This window comes from Nipponia nippon, unplaced genomic scaffold (assembly GCF_047370975.1).
Source record: "Nipponia nippon isolate SJK-2023a ecotype South Korea unplaced genomic scaffold, ASM4737097v1 scaffold_10, whole genome shotgun sequence".
In the NCBI taxonomy this organism is placed as follows: Eukaryota; Metazoa; Chordata; class Aves; order Pelecaniformes; family Threskiornithidae; genus Nipponia; species Nipponia nippon.
Genome location: NW_028262291.1, coordinates 22,187,365 through 22,202,925, shown reverse-complemented (window position 1 = coordinate 22,202,925; position 15,561 = coordinate 22,187,365). Strand labels below are relative to the sequence as shown.

General features: G+C 39.6%; 1 protein-coding gene across 5 annotated transcripts in view; it reads left to right on the top strand.

Annotated features, from left to right (window-relative positions):
* Positions 1 to 15,561, top strand: part of SLC1A2 (solute carrier family 1 member 2) — a 103,397-nt gene that overhangs the window by 62,786 nt on the left and 25,050 nt on the right. For all 5 annotated transcript variants that reach the window (XM_087745958.1, XM_087745959.1, XM_087745955.1 and 2 more), the window contains 6 exons: positions 3,027 to 3,166; positions 4,913 to 5,065; positions 5,709 to 5,959; positions 9,235 to 9,403; positions 12,436 to 12,562; positions 13,848 to 14,081. In XM_087745958.1, coding sequence (XP_087602084.1) covers positions 3,037 to 3,166; positions 4,913 to 5,065; positions 5,709 to 5,959; positions 9,235 to 9,403; positions 12,436 to 12,562; positions 13,848 to 14,081 — 1,064 coding nt within the window. In that variant the 5' untranslated portion in view covers positions 3,027 to 3,036. The remainder of the gene's footprint in view (positions 1 to 3,026; positions 3,167 to 4,912; positions 5,066 to 5,708; positions 5,960 to 9,234; positions 9,404 to 12,435; positions 12,563 to 13,847; positions 14,082 to 15,561) is intronic.

Genomic DNA, 15,561 nt, shown 5'->3' with positions numbered 1-15,561 from the left:
TAACCAGCAGGTCAAGGGAGGTGATTCTCCCCCTCTACTCTGCTCTTGTGAGACCCCACCTGGAGTACTGCGTCCAGCTCTGGGACCCCCAACATAAGAAGGACATGGACCAGTTGGAGCGAGTCCGGAGGAGGGCCACAAAGATGATCAGGGGCTGGAAGCACCTTCCCTATGAGGACAGGCTGAGAGAGTTGGGATTGTTCAGCCTGGAGAAGAGAAGGCTCCAGGGACACCTTATAGCAGCCTTCCAGTACATGAAGGGGGCCTAGAAGAAAGCTGGAGATGGACTTTTTACAAGGGCACATTGTGATAGCACAAGGGATAATGGCTTTAAACTGAAAGAGGGTAGATTTAGATTCGATATAAGGAAGAAGTTCTTTACTATGTGGGTGGTGAGGCACTGGAACAGGTTGCCCAGAGAAGCTGTGGATGCCGCATTCCCTGGAAGTGTTCAAGGCCAAGTTGGATGGGGCTTTGAGCAATCTGGTCTAGTGGAAGATGTCCCTGCCCATGGCAGGGGGGTTGGAAACAGATGATCTTTAAGGTCCCTTCCAACCCAAACCATTCTATGATTCTATGAATATGGTATTAAGTTCCTGGAAATTCAGGAATGTCCTTAAAGAGCATTGTGTCCTCATTTCCTTCTCTTCTCAGAAGGTATTTGGGTATCTACATTTTATGTGGCTGAACTTTTTAAGAAGGTGGTTGCTATCATGTAAAAGCTCTGGTTTTTTTGACCACCTCAAGCAGGGCTGGCTTCAGTTCACTTGGGATATAATCCTGAAGCAGTCACTGCAGCTGTCCACCATCCCCTCCCTTCACGAACCTTTGTATGCTGACCAGACTTGGAGTGGAAGGGGGATCTGGCCAGCAAACACCATGCTGTCACTTAGAAATGGATGGGAATAGAAATAAGGCTTGAATACAAGAGCAGGACCAGAGGTCTGCTTTTGCATGGGAGGACTTATTTCAGCAATGGTGTCAGGGGAATGATATGCTTCCATTGTCTGTGAATTAGAGAAAAGGCCCACAGCTGAGGAAGCAGATATTTGTGAAGTGGCTTTCCTTTGGATGGTATGAAGCTATAGGCATGGCGTCAGGTGGGAAAGGGTCCAGGAAACCTGAGTAAACCTAGCCTAGAAAGACATAACATCATCAAGTGCTTCTGTTTACCAATCCATTCCAGTTCTAATTATTTGCTAATGGAAGAGCCTTTAAGGTTTTCCTTTGAATTACTTTTAGCTGTCCATATTTCAAAATTTCAGAGGAATATATAATCAACCTGTAGTGAATAATAGGTCTAAACAAGTTATACATTCATGTTCAGAGTGCAAGTGAAACTGGATGTAATCCCCAGTTGCAAAGTTTGGATCCCAAGTTCGTTGATTTTGCGGCACACTTCCACCAGTGATTTCATGGCTTTGTGGCCCATGTGCATGAAAACTGCAGACACTGTCTCATCTTTCTCATAATTCCTCAAATAATTGCTATGCACATTATCCCCTGGTTAATCCTTATGTATCTCTGATACTTGCATTCATAAGTCTTCAAGAAGTAGGCATGCCTTACATTGAAGCTGTCAGAATGTGCACTGACATTTTTGTTTCTTATTCCACCATCAGCAGTACATTTCATTGCAATCACCATTGTAAAATATTTCAAAAGGTACAAAATAAAAATTACAACACTTGGAGGGTTTTTTCCCCCTTAAAAAAAAAAAAGAGTATCCTCTAATGCATTTTCTGCTGCTGCTACTTTTTTAACAACCAAATGCACACGAAAGAAATGCCGTTTCACTTTGAAAGGGAAAATCATTGGACTATTTGCATCAAAAGGACTGAATTCTTATTACAGGTCTAATTGTAACTTTCTGTTGGAAACTTTATGAAGACAACAAGCTATACTATATATAAGAAAAAATTGTTTTGATTCCCTGGAAATGGTTTAGTACTAAGAACATAAAAACTTTATATATCTTTTCAGACCTGTTTTTGGTCTGTAGACCTCAGTCTACTGTTGTAGAGGAAGATTTGGTTTCCTTTTTCTAAAATCTTGTCCTAATCTGGCATAAGACCAGATCTCAAAATATATATTTTTTTGATAATAAAAAAAATTTGTTCTTTACCCATTTCTCATATTTAAGTAGACAGCCTTAACTTTTAGGGAAACCGTATGTTTTATCTGTAGTAGTATTTTTAGTATTTTTTTCAAGTACATTTTAATATTTTATATATAAAAAGGGAGTCTATTGCTAATGATTTCTCAGGCGTTGAGAAAGTTAAAACCATGGCTTCCAAAGTCCTGCACCCATATGCATATCAGTTACTCAAATATAAACCAGAGTTAGTAAAAAAAATTTTTCCTCTAAACACTACCAGTTCAATGAAACCAAAGGTTTTCTTGGGGAATGCATAGTTTTCTGACTAATTTTCAGTGGCAGTTGTTCATTAGAACCAAGTTGAAAAAGATTCTTTTGACCTCAGCATTCTGATTGTATTACAGTAAAATGTTAATGTTGAAACTAAATGTTTTGGGAAGATTAAGCAAAATATTCTGGAATGCTTTATTTTGCAAATAAATCCTCATTTTTAAACTCTTTTCTTGAATTGGAATTAAATAAAGTATCAAAATCTGCATTTTCATGCTAATAGAAACTTTGTTCTTCAGCCACCTCTCCTACTTCTAGTAGACAGCCATGATCTTTGGGGAAACTGAATTTTCCAGCTCAAGTTTAATCCATGAAACAGTTGGAATGATGTGTCCAGTGAATTAATTCTGTTTACATCTCCACTGTTTGAGAGGTAACTGCAAAAAATGCCTTAAAGCCTGCACCTTTAGAAGGACAAACCATTGCCATTTCAGAGACGTCTTCAGAGCAGTAAATATACAGTGTTTGTAAAATGTGGGAAGCAATGGAATATGCATCAGATTCCCCAGTTATAGATGATGGAAGTAATCCAGACTTTCCTCTCAGTTTTTGGCATTTTGTGCTATAACTTTTACTTGATTTTGATTTTTTATTCTAGTGCCAACAATATGCCTAAGCAAGTAGAAGTGCGGATGCATGAAAGTCATTTAAGTCCAGTGGAGCACAGATCCAGGAACATATGTGTGCAGTTCTGCCAGTCGCTCCACAGGAATCTGCTCCTCACCCTTACTGTATTTGGTAAGCTGCATCTGCTGGTCTGGACATTCTGTGTGTATCTGTATTTGTTCATGTATCACAGATCCTGTCTGTGGTCATCAGTTGTTCCAGCTGAACGGCCAGAGAGTAAATAGGACACCCATAGGCATTGTCACTTTAATTCAGGTGTGCAGGGTATTAGTGACACAACATGCAGCAAATACACACCACTGAGATACATTCTATATCTGGTTTGGAATGGAGTGTGATCTAAGTCCCAAGGCCAGTCAGACTGATGTAATTCAGTAGAACTAAATGCACTACACATTTTTTCTCTGTTATTTGAAAAAAGACAAAAACTCTTCAAAATTTCCTTTCCTTCATCTTTTATCTCTTAGTTCATGCTCCACTGCTTTTAAGGTTTGTCCTCCTCTCTGTAGCTGTAAGCCAGTGCTCTGTGATCTCATCCTGAATATTGCCTCTGGCTCTAGCAGCTTCCAAATATGGAACAGTTTGACATTTTATTGTGGTTCACTGGCTCTTTGCCTGTTTCTTTTTCACTGAAAGCCTAACAGCCAAGTGCAGCAAATTCACAGACGTACTCTATTTTGTTACTGTTTGAAAGACCAGCTGCAGCGGGTCTTGAGCTGCAAATTTCACATCCATATTTTTCAGCCTTAAAAACCCATAGTGCTGAAGTGTTCAGACAGTATTTGCTTTGAATCATCTTTAGAAGGTACCTGATACAGTTCCAGAAAAAGTTTTAAATGCACATGTATTTTCCATTGTATCAAACTGATACTTCAAAGAGTCATAGTTGCTGCAAAACAGAACGCAGGCTTTGCTGTCAAGTTTTACTACACTTCAGATTTGGGCTTGGGATCAGGAAAACAAAGGCATCCTGGATGTAAACATAAAATATCCATTCACAAAGACCATGTTATGAAAGTAAACATGGCCTTTTTTTCCCCTAGACTATGCTTTAACAGCCTCAATCCTGAGAGTTAGTTTTAGGTGTTATCACTGCACAAATCTAAATAAGTGATGGAGGGATTGTTTGTGATTTGAGAACATTAGCACAAAGAGAAAAGAATGATGCAGACCATCAAAGGGAAGGAGTAATAAAAGAGTACTAAGAATCAAGTTTTCTTCAGTGATATGTGCAGTATTTCAGATCAGGCACTCCATTCCAAAACCCCCCAAATGAAACTCGCATCTGTTTTCCTCACAAGACTGTTCTAGCTTTCCTGCAGCATTTTTCTTAGGCTGTAAAAGAGCTACTCGTGCTGATTTTGTTTTCAAGTGATACCATTCTTATGCTGAGAGCTAGATGTTGTACTCCGAAGAGCTGGATCCTAACGCTGGCTCTTCTGTCAGTTCTGTATGGCCTTATATAAATCACGTCACCTCTTGGTGCCTCAATTTTGCCAGCTAGAGAATGATGATATGTATTATATTTGACTATCCTTCAATGTACTGCAAGGCCTACACAGTATTAGTAAACCTCAATAACATTGTGATTTGCAGCAAATTTTTATTTGCAGAAGCGGAATAGTACAATAGGTGTAAGCTCAGCTGGCATCAGGACTACTTTTTAATCATGAGATACATGGTAAGTGTGTCACAGCCTCATATCAATCAGAAGGCTGACATCCAAAATCTGTCTCTCTGTACCAAAAAGCAGCTGCCTTGTGTAACCATTTTTCTTCTAGGCTGTTATTCTGGGTAATCAATGTACATTCAGGTATATTTATGGTACCTACCTATTCTCTTTTATTCTTCTTCCAGGTGTCATCCTGGGTGCACTGTGTGGGGGTCTTCTTCGTCTAGCAACACCTATTGACCCTGACATCATCATGTTAATAGCCTTCCCAGGAGATATACTTATGAGGATGCTAAAAATGCTGATCCTCCCTTTAATAATCTCCAGTTTAATCACAGGTAAGATCTATTAGCCATAAATACTTTAAGATGCTTGCTACAGATATCACCTGGTTTGCTTTTGTGATGTAGGAAGAGTAATAGTGTGACCCTGTCAGAGATTTTGCAGCTGCAGTGTGTATTTCAGTGTTAATTTCTGATTAACTTCATTGCCTTTAGTACGTAGATGGTCCAGTGAATTTATTTGTAAACACATGCACACATACTACCTTCTTGAACATCAGAAATTTCTTAATATGCTGTTTCACCTAATTCCTGGAGTGGACCTTGCAAATAAGATGGCATGACACTAGCGAGCCTAGTCTTCTTAAAGGTGCAGTGTCAGCCAGACCACGACCAGTTTGCAGCAATCAAGGGCAAAAGAAGGTATGATATCTTCTCTATTTTTCAATGCCTTCTCTGCAATTAGATAGAATCTTAAATGTTTGTCTTCAAATTAGTAGCAGCAGACATTGTTCACATAAGAACTGGAGGGAGAAGCTTCAGTAATCTGTCTAGTGGTGAGAATTTCACAAGGACAAAAGTAGGCACCTGTAGGCAGTCATTAAACTTTGCAAATTATAAAGGATGTTATTTGATGATTATTGAATTGGATATTGAGTCTCAATATATTTGTTTGTTTCTTAAAATAAAACACCTGCAGGACTGTCTGGTTTAGATGCTAAAGCAAGTGGCCGATTGGGTACAAGAGCCATGGTCTACTACATGTCCACCACTATTATTGCTGCTGTGCTGGGTGTGATTTTGGTTTTAGCCATCCATCCAGGGAATCCGAAACTCAAGAAACAGCTTGGTCAAGGGAAGAAGAATGATGAAGTATCTAGTCTGGATGCTTTCTTGGATTTGATCCGAAACCTGTTCCCTGAAAATCTAGTCCAAGCATGCTTTCAGCAGGTAAATCCTTCTACTCCTTGGTAATATTTTTTACATCTTTTACTTACCAAGGATGTCTGTACAGTTAATGTCATTGTTTAGGTGAATAACTAAAATGATGACGCAAAGAGAAATACGGGTCTTAAGTCTTGAGCAGGTAAATGAAAGAACATTATTTATAGCTGCTTTGTTTTATGTTGTAGCTATTACTTAAATTCATAAATTTTTTTAAAGAAGATGATTTTACTTTGTTATTAAATAAACTTAATTTTTTTCCTCACTTTTTATACAATATATACGGTAATAAATGCTGGCTTGGAGCTGAACAGCTGATGAATTATGGGATCTTTCACCCAGGCTGAATTTGATCTTGGTTGTTAGTTACAGAGCTGATGGTTCTGCAATGCCCTGTTCGTAATATATGGATAATCTTCATTCCAGCTGGTTGCCAGTGGAAAAGTACCCCAAAACCCAACCTCTCATAACTTCTATTGCTGTATTAGAGTCCAGACTAGGTGGGGATAACACAGTCAAGTGGCTGACAGGTGGGTCCATCAGGTCAGGTTTGAAGCATGCTGGGAAAGAAGGATGCTTGCACCATGTGTTGCTTGCTCTATAGGTAGATAACTTTGTCTAAAAGCTTTTCACCAATGCTCAATCAAAACAACTTCACTTCAAGGAGTAAAATAAATGAAAAATGCATACTTCCTAATTTCTGCTTAAGCTTATTTCTTGTATGTAAGCTGCTTTTTCCTACAACTAAATCGTTTGGTAATAATGCAGACTTTTTTTCTTTTTGGATGGAACGAAGTTTCTTGCCAAACCCGTTCTTAAGTGTTCCTACGTGAAATGGCGTGATAGCTGGAGCTGTGGTTATGGCCAAAGAATAAAGTGAAGAGGGGGAAGGGAGAAGAGGCCATGGGGGGGTAGAATAATGGAGGGCAATCTAAGCTGCCAGAAGGGCTTGGATTGCTTCACTTCTTCCATGGACTTCCACATAAAAACAAATAGTCCTTGGGGGTTTAAAGAGAGAACGTTCTCAATACTTCCAGATCATCATGGGAAGGTCAGTCATGTGGTCAAGCTGTGGGTGGCTAAACATCACATGTAACGTGAAATGTATTTTTGCAAAATTGAGTGAGGGGAGAGCAGGGTGCTTATGGTTTTTTGTTCCTTTCCCTCATTTGAACTGTGGAAGAGTGGAGAATTAAATTTCTGGTCAGTTGAAAGTGGTCAAATATCTCAACAAAGGGACAAAAAGCAGGAGAAAGAGAATTAAGCTACCCATGTCAGATAGTTTTCTTGGAACCTTAATATTGCTTTTTCAGTGTGTGTACTATCAATGTTCAGGTCACTTCACTAGTTATGGATCACCAATTCCATTGACTGTTTTTTAAACTTAGTCAGAAAAGCTACTGAGCTTTTTGGCTTTCCAATGTTTAATTTTATCACATTCCAAACTAATTGCCAGTGAAAGCCTCTGCCACAAAGCCACTTTTCATTTGCAAAGTAAGTAACGGCTCCTTTCCATGTGGAACTTGTGCCTTCTATTAGCCCTTAACTCCTCAGTAAGGAGACAGGCTTTACTTGTCTCTTTATTTAGGAGGAAAATTAACTGCTTTTAATGATGTCAGCATATATTTTCTCTTCCTACAGACTCTCTACAGACTCTCTACATGAGCATTCAGTGTTTCCAGGTTGCCTTAGGAGAAAGTAATTTTTTGCAGAAATCCTGCAAAGAATGATTTTGAAGGGTGCACAGCAATGATACTGTGTAGCTGTGATCTGTGGGGGAGTTTTACACGCCTTGCCTTGTGACCAGGCAGAAAGCAATTAAGGGATTCACTTGCAATTTTGGGACAGTTCATTTGCAAACTGAACTCTGAACCATCATGGGATTTCAATATCTCTTGAATTTTTGTATGGTCCACAAGAAAGTCTTAATTCATAATGAAAACTACTATTCTAGCAGAGACTTAAGATCTTATGTGCCATGAAAGAGAACGAGACTATCCTCTATAAATATGACTGTGACATTTAAATGGTTTTCTGGCCTCAGATGTTGTTGTCAGAATCTAAACTTGATGTTAGGCTCAGCATTTTTAGTGACTGTGTGTTGTGCAAAGAAGGGCTGAAGACCTTTGACTTAAGTGACTGTAGTGGAATTTGTAAGTGTGTAGAGTGTAATGCTTTATTTCTGTGACTCTGTTCTTACAATCTGGATACCTCACACAAAAAATATTGTCTTGACAGCATCTCTCAGATAAAATGTAACTCTGAAAAAAACGTTAATATGCAGGAATGTTGGGTTGTTTCAGGACAGCTGAAGAGTTTCTCATACAAAGCTATGTAGGTTTTTTGTCTACATCCCCCTCTTTAGATTTAGACAGCAGGTTTTTAAAGGACAGATGTAAGGTATGGTTTTAAAATATATGGATTGAATCTGGATCACCATCCATAGTACTACAATGTCCATCTCAACAGGAAAGAGGTGCAAATGTTCTTTGAAAGGCTAATGCCTTGTTCAAACGCGTTTCTAGGAACAAGGAAAGTAGGGAGCAAATGGAAAACCATGGCAAACTGGTCATAGCTTCCTAACCATTTTGCTTGTCCCAGAGCCATGAAGAGGCAGGAAAGGCTCAAGGTGTGAAGCGGGAGGAAAATGTCCCTTCTAAAAGAAGCAAGTCACAGATCTCGCTTTTTCAACTCCCTCCTCCCTTTTTTCCTAGCCGTAAACTCAAGCCCATTTTTCCCCCTACCATGCCTTCCCAACTTTCCCTTGACCCTGCCTTTCATGTGCCAGGAGGGGTCCAGATCCATTCAGATGCTGATGTTTTCTTTTTTGAGGTGGTCAGATTTGATTTAATAGGTATCTGGCAGCTTTGATAATTTTTCTGTTATCTGTCACTCACAATATTTTAATTAGAGAGCTCAGGGGACTGTGGTATCAACATGTAACATACAATCTGTGAAGCACCATTTGTGAACCATCTGGACAAAGGGGCTAACTATGTGTAAAATGTTACAATGTAGTGGTAAGGAACAAGTATTTGCCATACTTCTCACACTAGAGTCATGAGGAAGACTCCCAGGACTTTGTGACTCTTGGAACTATTGAAAAACAAACTTATTTTTGGAAGAGGGGGTAAGAGGTTGTGGAATGCATGTCTAGCCGTTTAAAAATATAGCTCCCTGGAATTTGAAATGAAGAGGTTTTTTATTATTATTTCCTGATCTCCCATATGGATTACATTCAGTCTGTTTCCATTCTCATCCTCCCTTTTTATTGCCTTCAGATCCAAACTGTCACCAAGAAAGTGCTGGTGCCACCACCCATTGAAGAACCACCTAATGTCACTGACTCCGCTTTTGCTATGATGAATGAGACAGTGCGCGAAGCACCACCAGAAGCCCAGCTGGTCATTAAGAAGGGACTTGAATTTAAGGACGGCATGAATGTCCTGGGTAGGAAAACTTTTTGCCTGTCAAATATGTACATCATATGTATGACACAGTTTTTGGCTGTGACTGGGTAGCCAGTGTTGTCTGATCTGCTCTTCAGTGCAAGTTTAGTCTCCCTAAATAACCATCAAATGTTATCACCTCCTGGCTGCCCATTGATCTCTGAGATGAACATCTAATGGTCTTACTAGAAATATGACTGTATCATGGAAACAATCAATTGAATGGTTCTGGATTGGCAGCTTTGCAGGTTTTAGTTGGAGTACAGTGAGGAAGCATGTAGGAGATACCCAAAATATCCTTCATCCTAGAAGTAGGCTATCTAGACTAATACTAATGCATATTGGCAAAACAGTATGGGGGAGAGCTTCAAGAGCCAGTGCTTTACCCACCCCCTGATGAATTTGTGCTCACTTGTTTCCACTAGGTGTCTCAGGCATGCTGAACTAGAATTTGGCTTGAGACAGAGCCTGAAGTGAGAGGTGGGGTGTGAACCGCACCACCCAAGAAAAATCCCAGAGAGGCTTGACGCATCTCTGAGTCACAACTCCCTCCTTCTTTCATCTTGGCTGCTGACCTTTACCAGCTGCAAATTATGAACAACTGCCATCGTGCCATCTTGTCTGGACAAGCCAGCAAGTAGGGGTGGTACGAAGGCTTTGCCTATCTCCCACCCCTTCCTGAAGCACCTGTTTGGACTGGGGTGGGGGCGCGGGGGAATGAAGAGCTGCCATACCACTTCTATTTTCTCCTCGGTGCCTAGACTCACCATTTTGTTAGCCCAGAGAGGAGTGCTCCTCCTTCACCTTCTTACTTTCTGGATGTGGGTGAAGTCAGTCACAAATTAGCCTCAATTTGTAGCCTCATTGGCTCACTTACACTTGAAGATACACATGCTCTGTGGCAGCATGTCCACAGGGCTGAGGCTGACACCTGTGTTTATAGGTGTCGTCCTCAAAGTGGGGCAGTATATAGCAGTACCTAAACCACTGCTTTATCTCACCACTAGGCCATCACTTTCTGGGGGCAAAGGACCTCTTACAGACTCTTTACAGCTGCTTCTGCTGACACAGCGGCTGCTGTGCCTGCAGAGCTTCTCCAGGTGTTGGTGAGTTGGTTGGCAGTGGCTGCTTTGCTTAGATGTAGGAGAGATAGCATCAGTAAGCTGATCAGAGATGATTTGTTTCTCTGTGAAGCAGCCTGGTCTACAAGACCCAGGAGCCACTGTATTCTGCGTGCCTCCATGGCTCCTCCTTCAACATCTTCAACATCTCCACAACATCTGTGGGCAGCGGAGACGCTTTCTTTTGCAAATTGGCAAACGCAAATTGGCATTTTGCACTCTGCATGAGGCAGCAGCTCATTGCTCATGCTGGTACCCTTGCCTGCTTTTTTCTCTCCTGGAGCTCTGCTTATGCATTAAAATGAAACAGTATTTCTAATGTGAGAGATTCATTACATTTAGCGCTGGACTTGTTTTGTGCAGTCTCTGTCATGGATAAGAAAAGAGCTAGAAGGCTGAATACAATTCCTACAGAAAGGAAATACACAGTTTAGATGGGGGATTTGCTGTAGTATTTTGACCAATGACTCCCAAATGTTGCAGAGTTTTTTTGGTTTGGTTTGGTGTGGTTTGGTTTTGAATGAAGAAGTGAAAATCTTGGGGAATTGCCATCCAGCTTGCATAAACTGTACAAGCCAGGCAAATTCCTGCAAATATGAACCAACTTGACTTTTATGACTAATGTAGCAGCTCATTTGGAATTAATGAACAAAACCACCTACTAACATTTTCTGATTCAGAGTCTGAATTCCAGGAAGTTACTTGGTCTTTGACTGAAAAGCTTTTCATCATTTCTCTATGCTCTGCAGCACACGAACATACATTTTACTTCCCTATTGAAGTGACTCAACAAAGATAGCTTGGTGCTAAATAATGACTTTATATCCAGGAGATTGGATTAAAAAAAAAAAAAGAAAAAAGTCTGGTTGCTAAACCCAGTATGAGGATATAGGACAGCCTGTCTTTTCCCAGAGTACTGGTAGCTGAAATTCCCTTCCCTTGAATGCTTTTGTGTCCTGATGGGCTTTTCCTTAGGAATTTCCCAGCTGAGTTCACACATTTGTTAAATATTGAACTCGTATTATGACTGAAAGTTTAGCCTCAAAGGGTGGCTGAAGATTCAAACAATCTGTCAGTATCAGTTAATAATCCCACTCTGGACACTGAAAATTGCGGGATGGTAAAGGTTAGCATTGGAGACACAGCTCCAAAGTAATACATGACAGATGCATGGAGTTGTTTTTTCACAGTGGTAGTCCAATACTCCAGATTCACACCTTAGCATTTAAATTTAGGAGCCAAATGTTACTCGTATTGAATTCTATGATTATGTATCCACTGATAGCCGGTTTCAGTGAGGTTAATCTGTTTAATGGGAGTCTGTGGCTTAGCTTAAAGTGCGATACCCACCTTCTCCTCCCACCCCCACCTTCTTCATTTAACTGGAATACTCCTGGCCTGCAAAAGTTATCTTCTGGGGCTGCTGCCTTTCCCTGTACTCCAGGACTGACTAGTCTGTAGGTTGAATCTGTCAGGGACTTCTGTAAAGCTTGAGAAAAACGCTCTTGGTCTCTAGTGACTGTTTTACAACAAAGAAGAGTCATGATACGGTGCTGTGTTGCCTCTCCCATTTGCCACAGGCTATGAGGTTCCTAACAGTTGCATGGCACTGAAAAGATTATGGTCTAGGTATTTTTTTTGATGATCAGATCAATTCAGGAAAAAAGAATAAAACATAGTTGGGCTGTGAAATTGGAATTAAGTAAAATATTGAAGAATAAAAGATGTTCTGAATATGATCATGAAAGTTGAGAGTGAGTCCATATTAAAAAGTCCCAAGAGATGTGTAATACACTATAGTTCTGAAAACTGGATTAGCAGGTAGTATCAAGACATTAACTAGGTGCAAAAACTTCATAAAAAACATGGGTTTATTTGCTTTTTTTTTTGTCTTGCAATTTTTTCCCAATAGGTTTGATAGGATTCTTTATTGCTTTTGGCATTGCTATGGGGAAGATGGGAGAACAGGCCAAGATGATGGTGGATTTCTTCAACATCCTGAATGAGATTGTAATGAAGTTAGTAACTATGATCATGTGGTAAGTTTGAAGCTCTAACTTCTATAACATAAAAAGATTTAAAAAACCCTTATAAAACCCTAATATAGCATATAGTGACCACAGTTTGTTAGTAAACAATGTAATTAAATAGTTCATTTTTTAAAGCCTTGGCAGGTATGTTAGAACCACAGCAGCATTATTTCGATTCAGTGAAGATTATTTAGGACCCAAGAGCAGGGGGCTCTCGGGCTCAACACTGAGATGCAGATCAGGAATTGATGGAAACTTTATGATAACTGGGATAATAGCTGGCCTTGCATTTCAAGTGACTGAGGGCTTTCCAGGTTTTGGGCACATTGCTTGAGAGACGATGAGATGTTTCTTACAGAAAACATGAAGCACTTTTATCCTGAGTCAGTTTCCTTTGTATTGTCCTTAATTAAGCATCCAAATCACTAATCACTTTTGAAAATATACCTTACCATTTATCTTCAGAGAGGCGTTTTGTTTACTGTTTCGCCATGTTACACACATTACTTTCTCCCAGCTTAAGTTTTATAATACAGATAGAGAAAGTGAATGTCACTTAAAACTATATAATTTATTAACCTTTACCAGTGGAGGTATAAATATTGTCTTCTATCCATGCACTTTCAGGCATTTTTCACTATAGCTGATTATTACATATTTTAAATAATATCCATTCATTTCAATTTTTTTTATTACTAAACTGTGCTAGCGTTATCATCCTATTTAAAAGTTCCATTTATGCCATCGGGGAATCATGACTGAGGTGACAAAAACCCTACCCTAAGTAAGAAAAGCACAAAATTAATGAAGACTCCATAAACTAAAAAGCATTTGTCCAAATTATTGAAAGAACATAATGGAAACATTTGCAGCCCCCAAGATAAAAGCAATTCATTTCAACAAATAGTTTAACTGAAGCAAATAATGCAACTCCCTGAAACCAGATGAGCAATGGGTTGTAAAAGTTATGTATTAAGAACAAATACTACACCACTCCTCATAATGATCCAAGCCTGTGTAACATTACAGTATTCTTGTACGATGTTATTGCAGGATCAAAGACTATTCGATGGGACAGAAAAAAATGAAGTAGGTGAGGAATTTGCTGGAGATGGCCATTATTTTTTAAAAAGACATGAAAGCTATCCATTTAATTTCCATCAATTCCTGATCTGCATTTCAGTGTTGAGCCTGAGAGCCCCCTACCCTTTCTCCAGTCTATGCTATGTTTAGCACAATTTTTGTGGCTACGCTGCAAAGACTAGTTTTGTCTATGCTTGTTCTCTTTCTCCAGGTATTCCCCTTTGGGCATTGCTTGCCTCATCTGTGGAAAAATCATTGCAATCAAGGACTTAGAAGTAGTTGCTAGACAACTTGGCATGTACATGGTCACTGTGATTGTGGGTCTTCTCATCCATGGAGGGATCTTCCTGCCTCTGCTCTACTTTGTGATAACAAGGAAAAGCCCATTTTCATTCCTTGCTGGGATTTTCCAGGCATGGATCACAGCACTAGGCACAGCTTCCAGGTACACTTAAGAAATAACAGCTTGCTTTATTTTTTAGAAGATTTTTAGCTGCTCTTTAGAGATAATACATATGGTGTTCTGACCTTCACTGCAAAATCATTTTATGTCATTGAATAAAAACTATTTTTAATCCAGCCATGTTGAAATAAATAAAAATAACCACACACCTTTGGGATTTTTTAGAGAGGTTGTACAGCCAACTGCAGAGAGTTGGGAGACCCACTTTTTGTGATAAACAATGTGGGATTATAGGAGATAGTCTGGCCAGGAGTTTCACTAAACCACAATTTCCCAAAGGCTTTTGTTCATTGAAGTGTTTGCGTTTCCATTTAGATTTTCAATACAAAATTTACAGTGTCCATACACAACATTTGTGGGGTTTTTTTTAGCATGAAGTAATGTTTTTCTGCTGGAGTAGCAAAGTGGAAAAATGTAGGGGATTCTAAGTGATTCCAGGATATGGATTTACCTGGATACTAGCTTTACCACCTGACTGCTATCCAGATCTGAATTACTAGCTAAACAGAAGTGGACCAGTTCATAGCACCATAGCCAAGTGACCACATGACAACAATCACCATCATATGGTCTAACCTGGTACCTCTGGAAGTTGCAGATGCTTCCTATTCAGGGAGCTATTAAAGCTCTTTGGCCAGGCTGAGGAACTATGGAAGGCATCTACGTATTGTGCTCTTCTAATAAAGAAACCTTGTCTCCATGGCCTGCCCACCTGTCCTTGCTCATGGTGGCAGAAGTGAAGGGAGAAGATACTTGCATAGTCCCTGCCTGCTGAGCCCACTGGGGTTCATTGCAACAATTGTAGGCTATGGCTGGTACACACCTTGTGCTGATGATCTGATTTGTAACCATAAAGGTAAGGTGGGACTTGTATTTCTGAAGAAAAAGAACCTTATCTGACTGAGTTTCAATGTGTGTCAATGAACTACATTTTCCATTCTATTTTTCTGTTAAAAAGATATAAGAGTATCTTTGCTGTAGGAAGCAAAGTGATCCTGGAACTGACTTGAAAACTGACTAGTAGTTATTGGTTAATGACTCACTAGATATTTTCTGCTATCTCCTATAAATATAGCTGCTGGAGTAACTTACGAGAGAATATACTACATCGTTTTTAGACAGTATGAATTCTCTCTGATTTGGCTAAACCCACAGAATATTAAGCATTTGATAACCTGTGATTAAAAACAGAGTAAAATAAATCATAGTTACAAATATACTTGTAAAGATGCTAGAACACAAATGATTGGTACCATGTATCTGGCTTATCGACATCTGTTAAAAAAAATCACCTCTGTGAACAAAGAATGGTCCAGTCATTTGAGCACAAGGTGGGGATCTAGAAGCTCATATCTTCTACCTCATGTTTCCATAGATGTGGGACAAGAGGGGTCATTTAGGAAGTGACTCAGGCCAATCCAGAAGGGTTTGGGTTTTCCATAGATCCCATGCGAGACAGGTC